At 45.7% G+C, this 23588-nt stretch overlaps 1 protein-coding gene across 1 annotated transcript in view; it reads left to right on the forward strand.

Annotated features, from left to right (window-relative positions):
- CFAP69 (cilia and flagella associated protein 69) overlaps window positions 1–10772 on the forward strand; it is a 1486345-nt gene extending 1475573 nt beyond the window's left edge. The window contains exon 23 of the mRNA XM_069648365.1: window positions 10198–10772. Coding sequence (XP_069504466.1) covers window positions 10198–10374 — 177 coding nt within the window. The 3' untranslated portion in view covers window positions 10375–10772. The remainder of the gene's footprint in view (window positions 1–10197) is intronic.
- Window positions 10773–23588: the final 12816 nt, after the last annotated feature.

A 23588-nucleotide genomic window follows, 5' to 3' on the forward strand; every position in this document is an offset into this window, starting at 1 on the left:
TCTTTTCTTTTTTCTCTTCTTTCTTCTTCCCTTCCCTTCCCTTTCCTTCCCTTCCCTTCCTTCTTATACGTTTGGCATAGTCGCAGTTCATAGTGGACTGTGCCCAACACCCGGACATTGCCCATGACCCCTGGGAGTGGGTTGGGCATTGACTATAGATTGGGATAGTTTATGTTACTAAGTTTGGGCTGACGTCCTAGTTCTTGACTGTCAGTAATGTTTGGGCGACAGTGTAAAGTAGTCGCGGGAGACAGTAGTGGTTGTGTATTTCTCTTTTATTGCAGCGTTCACTCTTGGCACATCATACATTAACTTAAACAAGTTATCTTCCTTATTGTTCCCAGCTTAACATAATTGTCACTTGCCTTGCGATAATACGAACCAGGTGGTCGCCGACCAAATGCAAGAAAATAAAGGTTAAGGCGGCTGCTGGCTTCCGCTCTTTCACCAATCTGTCGGCCGTGATAAACTCTCAAACAAAATGAACACCCCGATGCCAGTCCTCACGCTCTGGGGTGTTTTCCCTTGACCCGACGTCCTTCTCTGCCAGACTGGGGTCTTGGTGCTCGGACGAGGTAGGGAGGCTTTCGGTGCCGGCTCTGCTTCTCGCTAATATGCCCAACGATATTCTTCTCCGGTTTCACTCCATTCCGGTGCTGCTCTGTTAGCCATGCTCTGCTCCTGCAAGAAGAGAACCCTTCTGAGTGCTTTAGCTTTCCATCCACCCTCTCGTGCAGCCTGCCCCGCGTCACAACGTAACTTGGTCTTTCCCTGTGAGGGCTTCACAAAATATGGACACATGGCTTTCAGTCTATATTGTTTCCTCTCTCTGGCCCCTCCCTTATGCTGTATCTCATGGGGAAATCTGGTACTTGTAGTCGGCCTATGGGTTGGTTCTTCCCGGCCTACTGGCCCTGGACGGCTGGTTACAGGTGGTTCATACATCTGTTCCTTTCCGAATGCTAACAGCTGAGTCTCTGGCTGGGCCGCTGGTTTAACTCCCTCCTGCCTGGTCTGGCTTGTAACCCCATCATTCTCCACAGGGTTTCAATCGGCCGCCACAGCTACCATCTCACATACTCCGACAAGGGGCCATGCCGTTTGGGCAAGTCCATGGCCCGGGATAAGTAATCGGTCACCAGCTGATACTTTCCCGGTTTATGCACTGTCACAAACTGGTAAGGCTGCAGTGTCAAGAATCATTGCAGGACTCTGATTGGAGTCTTTCTGCGTAGCCAACCATCTCAGAGGGGCATGATCTGTAAAAATAGTGAATCACCTTCCCAGTAGGTAATACCTTAGAGATTCCACTGCCCACTTTATGGCCAGGCATTCTTTCTCTAATGTTGAGTACGGTATCTCATGTGGAAGTAGCTTCCGACTGATGAAGGCTATTGAGCAAAGGTTTTGGTCCGTACCCTGTGAGAGCACTGCTCCTAGACCACAGCCTGACACGTCTGCTTGCAAATAGAAGTCCTTTGAGAAGTCAGGACAATGTTGAACGGGTTGAGTTGAAATCATCTGGATCAGTGTTTGAAAAGCTTGCACTGCCTCCTTCGTGATATGAAGGGGGCGGTTTGTTTTCAGAGCGTCCGTGAGTGGTGCTGCTGTGGTGGAGAAGCGGGGCAAGAATCTCCTGTAATACCCCACAAACCCAGGAAGGCTTGAATTTCTTTCCGGGTTTCGGGTAGTCGCAGCTTCTGCAAGGCTTGAATTTTGTCCAGTAGCAGGGTTATCCCCCTCCCCCAATGGCATAACCTAGGTATTTGTTGGTCTGGGCCGCCAATTTAGTCCTTTTGGGATTAATGTGAAGACCGGCCTCCTTTAATGCCTGGATCACTTGGGTCAGATGTGAAAGGTGTTCCTTCCATGTATGGCTGAAGATAACTGTCATCTAAATAAGCAGCTGCTTATTGTTCGTGAGGTCTCAGGATTTTGTCCATTAGTGCTTGAAAAGTGGCCGGCGCCCCGTGCAACCACAATGGTAAGACCGTAAACTGAAACAAGCCTTGGGGCGTTGCAAAAGCTGTTTTCTCTTGGTCTGCTGGGTTGAGTGGTATTTGCCAATATCCTTTGGTTAAATCCAAGGTACTCAAGAAGGAGGCTGAACCCAGTCTTTCTATCAGATCATCAATTCTGGGCATTCAGTATGCTTCATATCGTGATATGGCGTTCAATTGTCTAAAGTCCATACAGAACCTGGTGGTGCCATTCGGTTTGGGCACCAGGACCACCAGGGAACACAACGCGCTTTTTGATGGCACAATGGTCCCGAGCCCCAGCATGTTATCTATTTCCTTGGCGATCTCCCCACGTTTGGACTCCGGAATTCTGTAAGGTCTGAGGCGTACAATTGTGCCATCTTCCGTTCAAAATGAATGCGTAGCCATATGTGTTTGTCCTGGTACTCCTGAAAACGTCTCAGCTACCTGGTTCAGAGTAGCAAATAATTCAGCTTTTTGGGATCCACTACACTGTTACCCCGTTTCCCACATCCTGTAGGCCACTAGGGCTGTTCGGGACCATCTGTTCTGGGACCGACATTTCTGAACATGTCATATATGCTATGGCCTGGGTTCTTTCTTTCCACAACTTGAGTAAGTTGATGTGATAGTTCTGGTGTTTATTTTTCTGATCGGGTTGCTCTACTTCGTAGTTAACCGGGCCCAGGGTTTTGGTTATCTGATACAGTCCCTTCCATTGGGCCTGCATTTTGTTGGTGTGCGTAGGAAGTAACACCAATACCTTGTCCCCTACATTAAATGATCGAGGCCGGCCCCCTTGATCGTAATACTTCTCTTGTTTTTCTTGTGCCCTTCCCAGGTTTTCTTGAGCATAGTCTCTGTTTTCCCAGGTGCTCCCTTAAGTCACTAACACTGTCTGTGAGGGAGGTTTTCTCTTGGTGTTCTCAGGTGTCTTTTAGTAAACCCAATATGGACTTTGGCTGTCTTCCCAATAATAACTCAAAAGGGGAGTAGCCCGTTGAAGACTGTGGTGTGTCCCTTAGTACCATCAACACCCAGGGTAAAACCCGATCCCACCCCAATCCAGTGGTACAGGTGGCTCTCCTGATCATCTGTTTAATTGTTTTATTGTATCGTTCCACCAACCCATCCGTTTGGGGATGGTACACTGAGGTTTTTAAATGTCGAATTCCTAGAGTTTTGCACACCTCCTTCATAACCATTGACATAAAATGACTCCCTTGTTCTGTCACCATCTCCATTGGAATTCCTACTCTGGCAAAGTACGGCATGAGCACATCACATACTTGTCTCGCCGAGGTTCCTCTTATAGGGAACGCTTCCAGATATTGGGTGGCATAGTCCACTACTACTAAGAGGAACCAGTATCCTCGACTCGTGGGCTCCAACGGCCCTACAATGTCCATTCCTATTCTCTGCAATGGTTCCCGGATCAGGTGGCATTCGTTGAAGTGGTACCCGGGCAGGTATGTGTGGGCTCGTCTTTTGACATATAGCACACTCTTGGCAATATTTGGCCATGTCAGCATATACTCCGGGCCATTAGAAATTCTGCAACACGCTTTTCACAGTCATGTTTTCTGCTAAGTGCCCCCCCTGTTGTATGATCATGTGCTAACTGGATCAGAGTCTTCCGATACGACTGGGGAACCAGCAGTTGCTCCTTCTCTTGGGTATCCGAGCCTCGGGTCACCCTATAAATTAATTCATGATCTTCCTTGAAGTATGGAGTGGTAGCTGTGGTGTCGCTGATTGCTAGAGCTTGCTCTCTGGCTCTTTTCAGTGTTTCATCCAGACCTGTCTCTGTCCTGAATGAGGGAAGATGGTCCCCCACTCGCCAGTCTATGAGGGCCACGGCCATCTCTTTCCCCACATTCTCTTTACTTTTTCTTCTCTGGTTCTTGGAGAGCTTTTCCCTTCTACCGGGTACTACCAGATCCATTTTGGAAAAGGGAACTTCTTTTAACCATTTATCGAATTCGGGTATATCTGTCCCTATCAGTACCGGGGCTAGTATGGTAGGAATAATGGCTGCTTTCACTGGTATCTCATGCCCCTGTAGTCCCAACACAATGTCTTTAGTAGGATACCCTTTTATATCCCCATGCATGCATTTATGTCAATGGTTCTCACCTGGCCCGGGTCTTCCTCACTCACATGCGGTTGGATGGCCGTCTGTCTGCTACCGCTGTCCATCATGGCTTGTTGGGGATGTCCATCCACCATGACCTCTATCACATATGGCACCTGTTTCTTCCGATATCCTGGCGTTTGTAAAGTTCCAATTTCCATTGATTCTGATTTTGTTTTTTCTGGCACAGAACCGAGCGATATGTCCCCATTCCCCACATTCAAAGCATTGGGGTGCCTGTCCCTTTAGCATGCTGGCTCTGTTATTGGGCCTTGGTTCTGGTTTATCCTGATGTTCCTGGGTTGATCCCCGGTAGTTGCTGCTGCGCAGGATAGGAGTTTCAGTGCGGGGCCTTATCGGCAGCGCAGCGAAGGTACGGGGTGCCCCGGCTTTCTGATATGCGGTTGCCACATCTATGGATTCCGACAGGGTTAGATGGTGATGCTGCCTCACCCATCTTTGGATGGGCCCGGGTAGGGCTTCAATGAATTGTTCCAACATTACCTTTCCCTTAATCTGTCCGATTGTGGCTGTGTTGTTCTGCAGCCATTTTTTTTATGAGGTAAAGCAATTGTCTTGGGCTCTCTCCCTGTTTTAGGCGGGTCTCGCGGAACTGTAGTCTATAGGACTCCTCGTCCATACCCAGTCTTTCCAATACTGTTTTCTTGATTTCAGAATATGGAGTGTCCACAGTAGGAATGGCTGCCTGATAAGCCCCCTGCACTACCCCCATAAGGAGCGGCGCCAGATAGAAAGCCCATCTTCTCCTGGGGCCATTGGGCTGCCCGGGCTATTCTTTCAAAGTTCAGAAAGAAAAAACTGGGATCATCCCCAACTCTCAAACAAAATGAACACACTGATGCCAGTCCTCACGCTCCGGTGTGTTTTCCCTTGGCCCGACGTCCTTCTCCGCCAGACTGGGGTCTTGGTGCTCAGACGAGGTAGGGAGTCTTTCGGTGCCGGCTCCGCTTCTCGCTAATATGCCCAACGATATTCTTCTCTGGTTTCACTCCATTCTGGTGCTGCTCCGTTAACCACGCTCTGCTCCTGCAAGAAGAGACCCCTTCTGAGTACTTTAGCTTTTCTTTTAACCCTTGTTCCACTCCTCCCCTCCAATCAACCCACGCCCGTCCCAGCAAACGTTTTCCCACACCTGCAACTGGTTTCCCTCCACCCTCTCGTGGAGCCTGCTCCGCGTCACAACGTAACTTAGTCTTTCCCTGTGAGGGCTCGACAAAATATGGACACACGGCTTTCAGTCTATATTGTTTCCTCTCCTTTCCGATCTCTTTGCCCCCTCCCTTATGCTGTACCTCGTGGGGAAATCTGGTACTTGTAGTCGGCCTATGGGTTGGTTCTTCCCGGCCTACTGGCCCTGGACGGCTGGTTACAGGTGGTTCATACATCTGTTCCTTTCTGAATGCTAACAGCTGATTCTCTGGCTGGGCCGCTGGTTTAACTCCCTCCTACCTGGTCTGGCTCGTAACCCCATCATTCTCCACAGGGTTTCGATCGGTCGCCACAGCTTCCACCTCACAGACAGATACTTCATGTTGGGGCAGAGTATGGGGGGTGGAAAGGACAAGTTGCTAAGTACTTAATGTTGTTTCAGAGTCACTATATGTTCATGTGGCAAGCCCAGCAAAATCACCCATCTCACGCAACTCACACATTCAATCTTAACAGATTGTATAACCCTAGTTCCATAAATTACACATGGCACATACTCAAGCTCGGCTAACGCCCAATGATCGCTGTAAATCTCTAAAGTTACTTACCTGGAATGAGAACGGAATGGGCTCCGGAATCATGTGACGTCTTGTCACTTGGTTTGTGAACAGGCACTCCCCCGACATGGCCCTCATCACAACACACTTAGCGGGATCGACCTGCACCCTTTTTCGAAGAACAAATTATCGTTCCGCATTTCGCTGGATTTCTTGGTTCTAATACACAAGTGTCTCCCGTTCACGCTGCTCACAGTGGAGCAAGACCCTAGGGGCTGGTTTGTGATGCTGCAGGGCACACTCTGGGGTGAGACACTGGCCATTGCTGCAATATATTCCCCACCGGGGCTCGGAGATGAACTTTTGGATGAAATAACCGATCTGATAGCTGATGGCTCCTGGGGAGGGGCACTTTAATGATGTAATGTGCAACACCCTAGACCGCACTGACATTCGCGGCCGTTATCCGAACACCCACCCAAAACTAGCAACACTTACGGCAGCACTAGGCTTCCGCGATTTGTGGAGAGAACTCCATTCCATGGACAGGGGCTATTCGGTCCACTTGGGGGCTCATGCCTCCCTCTCCAGATTGTATTACTTTTTTCTTCCAGCCACAGATACATATCGAGTAACCACTGCAGAACTACTCCCCCGAGGCATCTCGAATCACTCACCCTTGGTGGTGGAGATGCGCACAAACAGGTCTATTCCCCCCCAAGACATGGGGCCTCATTACAGGTCAGGCAGTCTGGAATTAACAGTGGCGGTAAACCCGCCGCCACTGTTAATTCCGGACCGCCCGATCCAGACTCCTGCAGGTGGGAGGTGATGTTCCCGCCAGGTCTGACCTGGCGGGTTTAACACCGTCCGCCTGCAGGCGGACGTGGAAACACAAGCACCATCACGAGATGGTGCCGGTGTTTCCACTTCCCCAGTCCCATTGAGTCCTATGGGACTCAATGGGAATGGGGATTTACTGAATTCCGCCTCCGGAATTCCCGTGACACCCGGGTCGTAATGCCCTGGCATTTCCGGGAGTCACGGAGGCGGAATGCTAATGCGAGTCCGGCGGTAACCAGGTGGTTTTACCGCCTCAGTTACTGCGGACTGGTAATAAGGCCCATGGTGTTTAAACAGTTATTATCTGGGCTTTCCTGAACTTGTTGACCAGGTCACGGAGAGAACTCACGAATACTTTGAAATTAACTCTACAATGATTGATCGCCCTGTGTTGGTATGGGAAGCTTATGGACGGTGCTTAGGGGAGAAATAATCTCCTGGACTTCCAACAAAAAAAGAGAACAATTACGGAAAGTGACGGAAGCTGAAAAGGAGATAGAGGAATGGGAAGCTAAATATATCCTGGATGCTACCCCAGAAACACACTGATCCCTTCTAAAGGCTAGAGAGTGTCTCTGTAATATTATGCTTGATAATGCAAAACACGCACACAATGAATCGAGGGTTCTGATCTATAAATACGCGGATAAAGCAAGCAAGATGTTGGCCTGACTGGAGAGAAGAGACGAGGTACATTGTCATATTAGAGAGATTGTAGATGAGCAAAATGGACGGCCCCAATCGGATCACGAGATGGCAGAGGCATTTGCTAACTTTTATACTGCTCTTTATCGCAGTCATACGTCCCCGGTAGACCTCTCCTTCTTAGATAATATTACACTCCCATGTCTGTCCGAGAAACAAAAGGAACAACTCAATCGCGATCTTACCGAAACCGAAATAGCTGAAGCCATCGTCCATTTGCAATCTGGGAAAACGCTGGGTCCCAACGGATTTCCAGTTGAGACCTGGAAAAAACGAGGTGGCGACAAGATGGCTACCCCCCTCCACAAGATGTTCTTTCAAGCTAACGAGCAAGGTACTCTCCCGCCAGATTTACGTAAAGCCACCGTAGTGGTTATTCCCAAACCAGGCAAACCCCCCGAACTATGCGATTCCTAACGGCCTATATCAATGATCAACTAGGGGGCTAAGATTCTCACTGAGCTTCTAGCCAATAGATTGCAGGTGGTCATTTCCTTCCTTGTTCACCCTGATCAGTGTGGCTTCATGCCACACAAATCAAGAAGAATGAACATACGACAGCTCCACCTACTAATGGAGCGAGCCCCTATTCTCAATACGCCACTCGCAATACTGGCAATCGATTTTGAAATGGCGTTTGACTCGGTGATATGGGGAAGCCTTTCGGAAACCATGAGATGAATGGGGTTTGGCAAGACCTTTTTGGGCTGGGTGCAACTACTATATGAGGCTCCACATGCGGAGGTGAAGGTGAACGGTTGGCCCTCTAGATCTTTCCCACTCGGCAGAAGAACACTGCAGGGGGGTCCTCTGTACCCCCTCCTATTTCCACTGGCAATCGAGTCATTGGCCTTATGGCTTCGGCAGGTCAACACATGGATGGGGTTCAAATGGCCGGAGGGCAGTGAAGATCGTGTCCCTCTATGCCGATGATCTTTTAATTTACTTAAGTGATCCGATCTGGGCTTGCCCGATAGTAACACAGATACTGGCATGCTTCGGCGAATTCAGCGGGCTGAGAATCATTTGGGGAAAATTGATTTTCTTCCTGGTGAAAGGCAGAGAACATGCAATTCCCCAAAATTCCCCATACCGAGTGGAATGTGGAGGATTCTGTTACTTGGGCATATGGTTCTCTGGAGACCTCGTGGACTATGTGCCCCATAATCTACACCTGCTTACTGACTGCCTTGAAAACGATGTTCGACACTGGAGGCTCCTCCCCCTGACACTGATGGGCAGGGCTGCACTCATCAAGATGATGGCACTGCTGCGATTCCTGTATGTTTTACAAAACGCCCCACTCAAGATCCCCGATCCTGAATTTGACCGAGTTGAGGGTCTCCTAAGGAAACTCATATGGGGAGGAGGGCAACCCTGCATTGCTTTAACTACATTACAAAGGTCGGTCCGGGAGGGGGGTATAGGAATGCCACGCCTTCAAACCTATTACTGGGCAAGCCAAATTGTGTGGTCAATGACCTACTTCATGGTGCCCGGGAACTTCCACACATCAGGGTGGAACTGAGTAATATCCACAACACTGAACCACTCCACGTGATCTACCAGACCCTCACCAGGCCTCTTCCACAAACAATGGCAGCACATATTGCTGCAGTCTGGAGACAAGCACCAATCTTCATTGGTTGGCGGAACAAAGTGACGACGATGCAATCCCTATGGCATAATAGCAATCTTGCCGAAATAGGAAAACTTGCAGCATGGTCAACGTGGGCGGAGGCCGGGATCACCAGGGTAAGGGACATCCTTGACAAGGGTGTCATGGCCCTGTCTGAGACTTTACAACAGAAATTTCGACTCAACAATACCGAACACTATCATTACATGCAACTAACTCACGCCCTGAAGAAACACCTCCGAACAGGCACTAACATACCCGAGTGCCCACCCCTGGAGCGTAACCTCCTCATAGAACACATCCCTACCAGAGACACCTCCATCCTATACAATGCCATAACAGCCTTTGCCACCACGGAAATGACCAAACTTAAAGCTAAATGGGAAGCCGACATTGGTACTATTGAGCCAGAGGACTGGATACAGGTGCTAATGCACCCACGTCAGATTGCAATCTCCTCCAGACTTCGCTTGATTAAACTCAAAATTCTCCATCGTATTTATTATCCTAGGATTACACTCTATGGCTGGAAACGTGGCCCAGACCCAAATTGCCTACGTTGCCGGGAGGGAGAGGGTACCTTTATACACACCCTAGTGGGAACACCCTTGAATCAGAACCTCTTGGAGAAAATGCTGTGGAGAACTGTCTGAAGTCCTTGACCGCACTATATCACTTGACCCGTAGACACTGTTATTGGGTGTCCCACATGAAAACAATGTTAATAAATGGGAAAAAATGTTTTTATCCACAGCAGTGGGATTGATAAAACGCAACAGAACCCAAAAATGGAGCGCACTGGAATGCCGACCCTGGCCAAATGGGTCACCGATATGGACATGTGTGCAGCCACAGAACACAGAATATATACAGCACGAAGTTGCCCTACAAAGGCTGATGGGATGTGGGGGAAATGGGAGGAAGGTGGGAACTAGGGATCTATCAAGCACCATGGATGAACGGGTGAGAGGTGCTATGTGGTAGACCATAAGATTCAATATTTTGAATATGTACAAGATTGTTACGAACATGACCATGATCAGGGCATGTGATTGTAGATGGGTGAATGCAAGTTCTTTGTTTTGTCTTGAAAATCAATAAAAACATGTTTTATTTTAAAAAAAAAAGTTTAATTTGCTTTTCTTTGTTGTTTTTTCTTTTTTTTAGATTCCTTGTGGCCCGGTAGTGACTGTGAAAAGCACACCTTCTTCGATCACTGGTGGACCCCTGGCAGACACGTCCCTTGCTCTCAAGAGAATACCCATCCGCGGAGGAGCCCCTCAAAACGTGAAAGGAGTTAAAATGTCTCACCATTCTAAGACCGATCAAGTTTCTGTAAATTAAATTCGAGATTCTGTGTAAAATAGTTTATTTAATGAGCTGAGCAAAATTCACATACATGACGCTATTAATATTACTATTGCACTAAAGGAAGCTTTTCTAATTTGGGGTATGTGCTCTCCCTGGTTGGCCCTGCTATCATATGTTTCATTAGCCCATTTGTTATGCTTGCCTGCTACTTTTTGGATTCAGTAATATTTACATTTTAATATAGCAAGTATCAGACTTCTTCAAAGAAATTCTACGTGTTCACTCTACCCCCAGCATTACAATTTCTTTTTATACGGGTGCATGTTTCCGGAACTACGATTGCCGTTTGCTTCCAAAATATGATCTAGATTTCTATTGTAGGAAGGAAGCCATTCAAATGTTGCTTCATATTAAAACCATCCATTGATTCTGTACGAAGGAAAGAATTCATTTTGTGGTTCAATTGGAAATATTTTGAGTATTTTGCATCGTGTAAAAATGTGCATACATTTCCAAGTACTTTCAACCTTATGCTTTGCCGAATTGTGGAGTTTCTGAAAAGAACTGGCATATTTTATAACAGTAATCTGTCCTGTATTTAAGGAAACCAGGGGACTTCTTTCTATGTTTTTTGGACTCTATACCGACATTGCAATGACAAAAAATTACTTAAAGGATAGTTCCGGGACTTTTTTTTTATTGTCCCTACGGGTCGGCCATGTGTTTGTAAGCATAAATCGGTAGATCGTAGGAAACTTTCCTATGGACCTTACCCGACTTTTCGCCCATTATCGCACTCGAAATCAGCCTCCATTTTGTGATAATCCTATCATTCCGCCGCATCGACCTGGCTCACCTGCCTTTGCGGCACTAAATCAAATCCCCCGCCCCTGAGCCTGACATCAGCAGACGCGTACTGCCCATTTCAAGCACGTCTCGTGTCAACAATCGCTGCGCCTCAGCTATTGACGTGTTGCCATGGAAATGGCAGGACGCCTCTTTCCCCAATAAGTATAAACAGACCGTTTCACAACATACAGCAGCAGATTTTCGATTCCATTCCTCTCTCTGTGTTACTTTGAGTATTCTGTGACTCGTTTCAGTGCTCTGGTCAGCTACCTTTGCCGCTTGTAGCCCGTGTGAACACCTGTACCATCTCTGTAAATTATTTTACTATCTTTACCGCACAATGGCCACAATAATGCCGTATATGTACGAGCCCGAGTACACCGAGGAGGAACCTACTGGAAAGGCAAGCACGCGAAAACGATGGGGATTCGGACGGCAGTTGGGAGGACCAGTCAACGGATGAAGAGCCTGGACCATGTCGCATGGACGGCGTCTCCACCTGGTGCACGTGCAATCGGTGCGAGCTAATGCCAACTGAGGAGGAGAACTGCTGCTGCCGTGAAAATTCCGGGTGCTTGGCCTACATTTCGGAAAGCGAGCAAAGTCTGCAGGAAGGCGAGCAAAGTCCGCAATGCATCACCGAGCTGCCAGAGTTCAGGGAAGCCTGCCTCTCACGGACAGTGTTGAGGATGATGATGGTGCTTATGCACGAACTTCGTGGCACTGTTCGTCCGCGTAATCCGAGTAACGAGTAAGTATACTCTGTTTGTGATGTCAGTGATGCCACCACTATTTCATGGTCGTCTCCCACATATAAAATTACATTTACATATCATTCGAACGCATGTAAATTGGTTCCATATAGTGCATTTTCTAGATATAATTTTTTTCTAAGAAAAATGACATGTGTTACCTGAATCGACATTGATAAGAAAGTTTGGTCAGTTTAAAACAGTTTGCATCTTTTTTTTTCACAGGTGGTACAGGCTGGTGGCCTATCGTTGCTTCACTTGGTGGCTTCATGGGAGGCTCGGACACTGCGTTCGGAGAGTAATACCTGCCTGTGCGGTACTTGCCATTAGACAACATTTCCCCAGTGACAGTGGACAATACCGCGGATTTTCCCTCGATGTGCTGCAACCTCAACTTTACAATGTGTAATGTTTATTATTTATGTTTAACTAAAATCTAAAATAAAGCCCAACATATATTTTAACGATGGTTGTTTTGATTTTTTAAATGAATCTAGTGTATATTCTCCTGGGAGGGTGAGGTATTTATAAACTCACCCCCCTGCCTTCCATGTAGTAGATCCTGCAGCCATCCTCTTACATTCAGTTAGATGGCCTCTCCTTGGTGAGGCCCTGCGGCAAACGGGTCTTGTCTGCACGACCACCGCCCCGATCCACCCCCCCCCCCCCCTGCCCTATCAAAGGCAGTTCGCACCAGGGTACTTGCGCTGCTGGCAAGTGGAGCTGTCAGGGAGCGATAAAGGCCAAGAGGTGCCAAAGACCATGTACACTTCAAAGTGGTCTATAGAGCATGGGTTGTTGTTCCCATGTCTACCTCCAGACCCCGTGTCTCCTGCCAAGCATCCCCCCTCACGCTGGACGCCCCCCTGCAATCCACATAAGTGTGTCTCCATTCACGAGTCTTCCTGTGTCTTGTCTGCACGACCACCGCCCCGATCCACCCCCCCCCGCCCTATCAAAGGCAGTTCGCACCAGGGTACTTGCGCTGCTGGCAAGTGGAGCTGTCAGGGAGCGATAAAGGCCAAGAGGTGCCAAAGACCATGTACACTTCAAAGTGGTCTATAGAGCATGGGTTGTTGTTCCCATGTCTACCTCCAGACCCCGTGTCTCCTGCCAAGCATCCCCCCTCACGCTGGACGCCCCCCTGCAATCCGCATAATGCCACGACATATACACGTCATTCATTCACAAACACACCCCTGTTTCGAATTCTTTATAACCCACTTCATATTTCTAATGAGAACTTCTTTGCGCTTTGCTAGTCAACCCGTGAAGGTGCTGGTTATCTGCTCTTCGTCTCTGTGAACTTCCGTGACCACTTTGAGCAAACTCGTCAGTTTGCAACCTGTGAACTGCTCCCTGTTCTACGACAAGAAACTACTCTGATCCCTGCATCTAACTGTTTGTTCGTCAAGGTAAGTCCATGTACCATAATCATTTTGCGTCCAATTTTTTAATTTATATCTATTTGCTAGTAGTCATCAAATTGCATCCATGTTTTCTTTTCGTTCACGACAGTACATGCAAGGAACTAGTCACATGTTCTGAGTTTAGTCAAATTACTTTTTCTATTTTTTGAAAGTTATTGAAATACTTATCCGCATGTGAATAACGTGTATAGTTCCAAGAACCAAAACGGACCTTGCATTGAACCTTTTATGTGTCATTTAATGTTTTAACACATTGGTATTCATAGAGAATTGTTGATCTTTACTTTTCAGAACTTTCCATAATGCCTGCCTGTTCCATTGGCGGTTGCCCTTCGAAGACTCATAACAAATCTGAAGGTACTATAATGCATGTTTTCCCTAAGACAATAGATCAGATAAGAGAATGGGTCCGATATTGCGGATATCCAGCCTCTGAGCTAGAAAGTAGAGTCCTAGAAGTCTTTGCGGACAAGAGGGGTGATCGATACCGCATCTGCAGCAGGCACTTTAGCCCAGACATGTACTACACATCATTGCTAATAAAGAAGAAAACACCGCGAGCGAGGCGAAAATTGCTCTCAACCGCTATTCCCACTCTATTCGTCCACATCCCTCCACTGGTGAGTCAAGTTTACGTATTTGTCTCTCGGCCTTGCGGTAGTGTGTAGCATTAGCTAACAATAATTTCCCCATTTATGTATCCACTCAATATGAAGGCGGAAGATTCTCCATCCGTGTCGTTATTGCAGTCATCAGCCACTTCAAGCGCCTATCGGGTAATCTTACTTAGCTATTCTGACACTGACTTGTTTTAGGCATGTAAATCAATAGTTTTAATTGATCCAAAATAATGCAAGTACTGTCTTTCAGGGAGATGCTGAGGAGTCCAACGCATTGACGACAACCGTAGATGTCACTCAGATGCTCGAGGTACGTTTCCGGACAGTTCCATCGATGGAGATCATCAGATCTTGCATTCTTGTAGCGTGATTGTTACACACAATGTTTCTTTAGTTTTTAGCCATTGGTATGTCCTTCTGTCGTCGCCCTCCTATGTGTCTTCTTTTTTCAATATTGTGTTCATTACTAATGAAAGTCCTATGTTTCAGGGAGTCGATGGAGCATTAGTCCAAGAAGAAGGGGGAGCATGCAGTTACGGGTCGGCGCAACAGCTTGCAGAAGTGTGCACCGCAGTTACAGCGTCCCTTGATGTTCTTATGCATTTCGAGGTATGGATACTGACAGATCAATCATGCGAGATCAAATGACGTGATTACATCCGCTATACTTCCTTCTTTATTAACGCAAGTACTATGTTTCAGGGAGCTGACGGAGCTTCTTCAACAAGAACATCACCCCTAGTAGTTGATGCAGATCTCTGGGTGGTGACACTTCCAACGATGGAGCAAATCGAATCATATTTAGATATCCATTATTTATTTTAGACAACTGATCATTTGTGCAGGTCTATTTAGATGAGCCGTTGACGCCTGCAGAAAGTTTATGTTCTTTTAAACAAAATAGAAAACCATACTAATGCAATTACTGTGTTTCAGGGAGTTGCTGAAGCGTCATCTTCAATAATATCATCAATGGAAGTCTATGCGGAGCCCGAGGTATGGATCTTGACAGTTCAATCTAACTAGATCAACAATGCGTGAACTATTGTCGTTTGAATGTTCTACACAATGCGTTCATTCGTGTTTTGCTATTGAGATGTACGAATGGGTATTGGTCCCCAAGTACATTTTGTGTTTTCAATATTATTATACATACTAATGAAAGTTCTATGTTTCAGGGAGTCGATGGAGCCTCAGTGAGTGATGGATGTGCTTATCATGAAAATATAGTCGTTGCAGCGCGAGAGGAAGTGGAGACATGCACACACGAGTCGGAGCAACAGCGTCCTGATGTTGAAGTTCGAGGCAAGAAAGTTTCAAAGAAAAGAAAGCAAAAGAAGGTTAGTGTCCTGTTCACTATATTATGTTGTCTTTCACTGTCAATAGTTCAATACTGTAAGTTGTGTTTAAACTGAACATCCCTTTTCTAATCTGTCCTCTAGTTGCGAGTGGGTGTAAGAACTAGATCTACACAGACAGTGAAGCGAACGAGAGATGTTGCTTGTCAAACCTTTTGGCAGGGACTTGAGACTGGAGATGCATCGTGCCAATGGGAAGAATATGAAGTGATTGACAACGGAGCTATACCACCACCAGCCATTGATAGTGAATGTCCTCCTGGTAGTTTGGATGCAGTCGGAGATCAATTCACAGAATCCACACCCGCAAAAAATAAGAGCGCGCGAAAGTTGAAGACATTGTTTTTTTCTCCCATCTCCGGACAAGGAACAGATGTTGCAATGGAAGAGAATGAAGTGGACGACAATGAAACACCATCAATATCACTCAGCATAGCGGAAGACGATATCAGAGATTGTACCTTTCATGCGAGTGACATGTCCTCAACGTTACAGGCCGAACCAGCTGGGATGCAGAGTGACAGTATAAGGAAAGAGGCCAAATTCATTGTATTCGATAGCTGTTTGATGGATATTATTATGATGATGAAATGTGGGCATTGGGTTGGTGGGGAAGTATGTGGGGAGCCATTGATTAATGTGACTCGTGCAATTCGAGGCACTAACCTTAAAATACATGCCACCTGTACACAATATCATCCGTTCGCATGGTCTGCACAACCCATGCTGGGGCAACTGCCAGCAGGCAATCTACTTTGTGCAGCGGCCGCACTTTTTAGTGGTTCAAGTTTTAAAAAGTTACAGTATTTCTTTCAGTTTGTGGGAATCCATTTCATTGCGAAAAGTCAGTTCTACAAATACCAAACCGATTATCTATTTCCAGCCATCAGCGAAGCTTGGAGAATGGAAAAAATGTCAATGGAAAGTACATTCGCGGGCAAACGCTTCAGGCTAGCCGGTGATGGACAGTGCGACAGCCCAGGATTTTCAGCCAAGTACTGCACCTACCACTTTCAGGACATGGAAAGTAAGAAAATTGTGAGTTCGGTGGTCGTGCAGGTGTCACAAAGTACATCCTCAGTGGCCATGGAGAAAGTTGGCTTTGTAGCATCATTGCAAGAACTACAATCGCGGGGAATGGTGATCGACCTGATAGCCACGGACAGACACGTTTCAATTGCCAAGACAATGAGAGAAGAGTATAAAAATATAAATCACCAATTTGACGTATGGCATCTTGCAAAAACAATCAATAAAAAATTGTCGGCTGCAGGAAAAAAAAAAGATATGCAAGGTATTTCACAGTGGTCCAAGTCAATCAGCAACCATCTTTGGTGGAGCTCAAAAACATGTGAAGGGTCGTTGGAAATTCTACTGGAAAAATGGCGGTCAGTAATGTTGCACTGTAGCAACGTACATCGATGGTCGACAAATGAGCATTTCCACAAATGTGAACATGGCCATTTGTCCACAGAGGAGGCAAGGAAGAAGAAGTGGTTGATTCCTTCATCACCCACTCACAAGGCCATTGAAAAGATTGTATTTGATAAAACTATAACAAGAGATTTGAGGGGACTCACGGAATTCTGCCACACAGGAGATTTGGAGGTGTTCCACAATATGTGCCTAAAGTACAGGCCCAAAAGATTGCATTTTGGCATGGAAGGCATGATAAATCGGACTCTTCTAGCGGTCTTGGCACATAACCATAATGTTGGCCGTCAACAAAGTAGGACGACCGGAACTTTAGGGACGCTTCGCTACAATAAGGCCTTCGCTAAAAGAAGTAAACAATGGGTGATCAAACCAGTGTTTGAGGATATGCAATATGAGTTTATTGAGAGACTTATCGTAGATGTCCTCGATAGGCACATACATGGAGTGGTGAACGAACCTATGCAGGGGACAACTGCATTGCCACCCAACATTGCCTCTGTTCCATGTCCACCTAAAGCAGAGCTCATTGAGAAATACACATCACGGTTTAAATGATTGTAATTTGATTGTCTGTTCTCTCGAGTCTCCTCATGTTGCAGGCCCATTGCAATTAAACCAAACAGTAATATAAATCATTTTTACAAAAATTATAGAATGTTTCCGTATTACAAACACATGGCCGACCCATAGGGACAATAAAAAAAAAGGCACGCAGACAAGATGCCCTTACACTAACTGCAGCTAACTAGAAATGTGTGCTCGCTCAAAGTGAAGGTCAGCTGCTTTGATGTTTTGCTCGGGTGGCGGAACGGCCCACGACCCAGTATAAGGTTCTATTGTGATTTGACCTTGACAGGCCGGGACCATCCTGAAAGACTAAGAAAAGATAATGAATAAAATTTCAGAAACGAAACGATGAGCCACGTTCATTTGAAGAAGTAACGTCGGCAAAGAAGGAGTGGTGTTTCGGGTCTGCCCTACACAGAGACACAATGGAAAATGCAAATATAATGTAAGTAACTTTTGATGAGTTTATACCGCAATTTCATTACTATACAGTGGCTTTAAAGACGGGTTCAGTTGTACTTGTTCGTTCTATGTGGCATATTGTTTTCTACCGCGCACTATCTTGAGGAGAAACATCTGCTTTTACTGAAGCACCTCAAAACCTTCCTCTTTGCTTCTGCTTTCTCTCTCCCTCTCCCCTGCTACAACTGGTCCACTGTCTGCGACCTCGGTCCTGGGCCCTTCCACTCTCCACCTGCACTGCCTCCCTGTCAACCCCTGCACTGGGGGACTGTCTCAGTATCCTACAGCCCCCCCTTCCCAGCACTTGTTCTGCACTTACCTTGCACTTGCCACCAGCTGGCCCTATTTATTTATTATTTTATGCTACTTACCTTGTACTCCACTCCCCCCCCCCTCCCTGCCTCGCCACGCCTTTAAACACTTGTGTACACCCAGTAGCGCTGTCCTCGCTATGATTTTAATAAGGATCTGATGGTGAGACTAATTTCATTTTTTATGTTTTTAGGTACATCATTCACTACTGTCTGTGTCACGAGTACCGGACACCGGCGGACGGCTTCTACAGCCGCCAGTTGCTTCTCCGCGTGAACAACGTTACCACCCTGACCATTTTATGGGACGATCGCCAAGTACAAGTATGCCCTTACGCGGTACTAACGGTTAGATGCAACATACCTACCGTTGTGGTGGCCTAGTGCCTCGTTGTTGGAACAGCCATGCGATTATCAGTGCGACCGAAGAGCTTATTTTTATCGTAAACCAACACCCTGTGTACTGCACACGAACATCGCTTCCCTCAAGACGAACTAATTTGGATCGAGAGCAAAGAAAAATGCAAATCGCTGAATATTCTCTAAACATTTGATGTCCAATAAACGTACTTTGCCAAATGTACAATCTTGCCGTTTGCTTTTAAACCACGGTTTCACATTCCGAATTGTGGCGCTGTATTGTGAGATGCTCTAAGACCCTGTGTACAGCAAAGGACCATCGCGTTCCTCAATACGAACTTTTTGGAACATGAGCAAATAAAAATGCAAATCGCTGAATATTCTCTAAACATTTGATGTCAAATAAATGTACTTTACCACATTTACAATCTTGCGGTTTGATTTCAAAGTACAGTTTCATATTCCGAATTGTGGTGCGCTGTATTGTGAGCTGATCTGTGTTGATTTCCGGGGTCTGTGTGGAGTCGCGTAGAAGACGCCTGGGCGCGTTTGCCTACGCAGCACAGTAACGTCACGGAGAGAGGCGGGGAATATGAATGTTTTGATAATGTCTGTTTCAGGGGCGGGGGATTTGATTTAGTGCCGCAAAGGCAGGTGAGCCAGGTCGATGCGGCGGAATGATAGGATTATCACAAAATGGAGGCTGATTTCGAGTGCGATAATGGGCGAAAAGTCGGGTAAGGTCCATAGGAAAGTTTCCTACGATCTACCGATTTATGCTTACAAACACATGGCCGACCCGTAGGGACAATAAAAAAAAAGTCCCGGAACTATCCTTTAATGAAGAGAACCGACAGCAAACGGACATAAGGTGGTAGGTAGCCTTGGGACAGGGTGTCATACACAGACACATGTTTCTCCCTCACATGTGTTTTTCTTTTTAAGATCCTTAGACGACCACTATACCTCTTTGAATGTGCTGAATTGGCTAAATAATATTCGGGTTGTCTCAGAATGACGGGAGACATTGGATTCCTTCAGAGGAGGGTTTACGAAGATGGAGTGAACATGTATTTGGAGTCTTTATACTTTTTTTTAATGTACAGATGAACAAGAGCATCCGATAACTCAACTCTCGATTGGAAGGCTTGAGTATTTACTTCTACATAAAATTAGAGATTTGTCATCATATGCTAGAAATCACTAGCGTGACATGCATCCAGGCTTGCACCGGCGTATAGGGTCAAAGGGCTGACATATCAGCGTGGCTATGCTTTGTGGGACAGTGTTGGCCACTTTGATAACTCAATGCATTGTGTGACTTGCAGGACTAAACAGTGTTACTGGCCCATTGTTTTTTGCAACATACCATTTTCCACAACTTGTCTGGCAAATGTGCTCCCGACTTGATATGAAAACTCGCAAATAAGTGTTCTGTAAAACGAATCCCCCCCTTCTGATATCAAGATAGTTTTGCCTGCATTCCAGTAGTGTTTACATTATGGCAAGGTCTTAGTGCTTGAAACCCTCTTTGCCCTGTATATGATTAATGTTCAGATATACGTGTTGCAGGGGCATGCCAGCATATGATGTAGAGTCCTGCTTATCCTTCATGTATGACAGTTTCCAGTAGAGTACAAGGATTCATACACAGGCTGTGTATAAATTCACTGTGATCCTCAGCACAGCATCCGAGAACACTGTACAGTCCTGTGCCTGGCATTTGAAAATCTAGTCTCTTAGTTTATTGCAGTATTTGGTAGTGCAGTACTTAAGACAAGGGAGAGGGAGTCCCAGACCGTTTCCCAATCCAAAATCTAGTGCAGGGGAAAAGAGATACAACTGTGTATCCATATGTCTCTCCACACAACCAAGAGACTCCCTCAGTAACAATTCACTTAGCTTTCATTACCTTCTTTCTGCTCCCATTAGCTGCACTCTTTCAATCTCATACGTAGGGCAGTACATAGAGTCACTCCTTACATGGCAGATTTAGAAGCTTGTCAGTCCACAGGTCGACTGGACCAGATTCTTCTGCACAGGCTCAAAATCATGGGATAGATCACAGACCGATGCCTGCTTTCAACGTGGGATGAAGAGATGCCCATTCAGAGCAGTGAGCAGGGAAGCTCCAGCTAAGGGTCAGGCCGCCAGACCAACCCCACTCCCACACCTCATATGCCCCTTTAATGACTGGATATGCAGCATAGTCGCTATTATTTCATGGCTTTCAAAGCTTCTCTGTGGGCAGCATTAGTAAGACTCTGTGCCTTCCAGAGTCACTCTTCCTGATACATCTGATTTGATGGGTCCAGACACTATTGGTACTGTCTTTGCAGGAGTCATTGTTTTGTTCCTGCAGTGTCCCCTCTTATCTCATAACCCTAGCTCTTTCGCACTTCTAGTGACTGTTCAGAATCTCCCACCTCACCATTTCTTTCCTCTCCCCAGGCTAGGAGTAGGTGGTTGCTGCTGAGATTAGATGCTGGCCATGCAGACTAGTTTACAAACCTTTGAAGATGCCCTTTTCCAGAATCAAAAAAGCATGCGATTATGTCGGACAATTATAAAACACTTCTGAACAGCCCTTGCAATCCCAAAACACGAGGATATTTTGATAATGAGAAGACAGCGATTATCTCAAGCATGCAGTCCACGTTTAACATGACCGTTCTCTCTCACTTCCCTAGTCTGTCCCTCCCCACTTATGATCCAGCATATACATACACTCGTTCCACCTTCCTTTGACTTTTTCTCTCTTGATGATGCTACTCATAGAGACTACCCGCTTTAGCCATTTTACACCCTTGGATGTCGAAATGGATCCTCTGAGATGCAAGATCTCGGCTATACAAGATATTGTTGCTAGCAGTCGATCAATTGAGTCTGGAATCTACACAGCGGTTCAAACCTTTTTTCTGTGGGAAGAGTAGCTTAAACAGAAATGAGTATCTGAAATTGCACAACACTGCATCTTTATTACTCGGTACACATGGAGTTTCATTTTAATTTTGACACAGGTTCAAATGGAAAATATTGTTCATAATGATACACACACATTATTAAACAAGCGATTAAAATGTGTATATAAATATGAATTAATATACTTCTGACTGTTGATGCACACAATAGGTGGCACTATGCTTCGACATGCTTATCTTTCTAAACATATAATGTAACTTCTTTGCTAAATATACAATACAGTATGTGCTAACTTTAATGCACGTTTGTAAAACATGACAATGTTTGGCCCTTGTTCTTCCATATTTTGTATATACCTGTATCTATTTGGATTGCTATCTTTTTTAAGTTTGTAGTAATAAAATGTTAATTGTTTCGCGGGTGCACCCGCGTTTTTGATAAATACAAATGCAAGCTGCAAAAAACCAAATATTGATTCACAATACATTCTTACTGTGGTTGGCAGAAAAAGAATACGGTTTGCAGAGTGACATGTTTTATTGGTGATAGTATTATATCCAATGCTTTGGGAACTGACTTTCAGGCCTACCAAGGATATTATGGCTCAATAGCCATGTATGTACATTTTGGCTTAAAGAAATTCGAACGTTCTAAATACACACCTTACTTATGACTCAGTCACGAGGATCGCAAAATTAAATTTAACCTACGTTTAGTCTCAGAGTGTGAAAGGAAGGATCTGCTTTTGTGGGTTTCCCCTGTAACTCTGAGATGACCACCAATATTTAAGGTTTACCCATTTACCTTTGCCCTACACTCTCTACTTTATTTTGATAGTTGCCCAGCTGGAACCTGTTTGTCATACTATATTACTGTAGCATGAAAAATATGATAATTATGTTTCATAACATGCCTTTTTTACACTCTGTTGGAAGGTATAGCAGCATTTCCTGCGGGTCTATAGTTGCTAGGATTACTGTAAATTAGTTCAAAAGAAAAAGCATGGGAGGTCATTGTTCCATTAGCACAGTGAACCCAGTCTTGTCGGCCAATATCATGCTGTTGTGTTCTTCACATCGAAGAAAAGTCTGTATACCTAAATATCAGCTGAATAAGGCACTCTGCTCAGTCATTGGTTCATCCATTGTCCTTTAAGAAGCTCACCCTGCTCTTTTGGCTCCTACGGGCAGATCGCCCAAACATTAGAACAATGGTATTGTTTTATACATTGTCACAAGATGACATGAATAAGAGCGATGAATGAGTTCTAAGTGAAGTTTTAGTCACAGAAAAAGTATACAGAATGGCTCACAATTACAAATGGTGGTTAAAATGAAAATCTAAGAGTTTTAGCCCCCTGGCTTTCCTGACCTGGACCTCTCTCTGGTTCAGTGAGGGATTTTCAAACTAGTAAACTCAAGATCTTCCCCAATCACATACTGGTAGTTCCCTTGCGTCTGCATTTTCAGGCTGAAAAATGTCCAAATCTTTCTCTTGTGAGTTTGACATTCCCGAACCCTTCTGCTCTTACTCCTCAATTTCTCATCTCAGGCAAAATGTTCCCAACCTGTCTTCTTTTGTGGGTTTTAAGGGCTTCTCAGTGCCTTGTTTCTTGTACTTGATTGACCTTGACAGAGACAAATCTGTCACCTTGATTATATCAGCCTGGGATAAGGTTCCAGGATGAGAGGCAGATGGAGCCAAGGAGCTTGGATTGGACTCCATACCGGGGCAGCACCCAAAGAGTATTCCTCCTTTCGCATGTAACGGTCCTCCCTCCTGAGAATTCTTTCTACCCCTTTTCCTGCCTCTCTTTGACGCCGGGCCATTTGCTTATACCTCCTCCCTCCGTGGGTCTATCCCTTTAGATTGCTCTCTTCCCTCAACCCCCTATCTTAAGCGGAACTGGGATTACCTACCCTTAATAATCCCACCTGATCCTGATTTGGGTTTCAGGGGCCAGACCAAGCCTTTATTTGTCTTGTCTCACATTTTGGAGATCCCTCACCTCATCTGTTGCTGCGGTTCACTGCTTCAGAAGGATACAGCTTTCCTGCCTGCTCAGCATGCGAGAGGGATGCTGGTAAGTCATTTAAAGCGTGTCTGATTCTTCTGTGTGTGAAAGGAATGCTTGCCCCATACATAATGCATTGATAAAATTGTTTCATTTGTGAGTTGA

Source organism: Ambystoma mexicanum, chromosome 2q (genome assembly GCF_040938575.1).
Source record: "Ambystoma mexicanum isolate Mex_15411 chromosome 2q, UKY_AmexF1_1, whole genome shotgun sequence".
NCBI lineage: Eukaryota > Metazoa > Chordata > Amphibia > Caudata > Ambystomatidae > Ambystoma > Ambystoma mexicanum.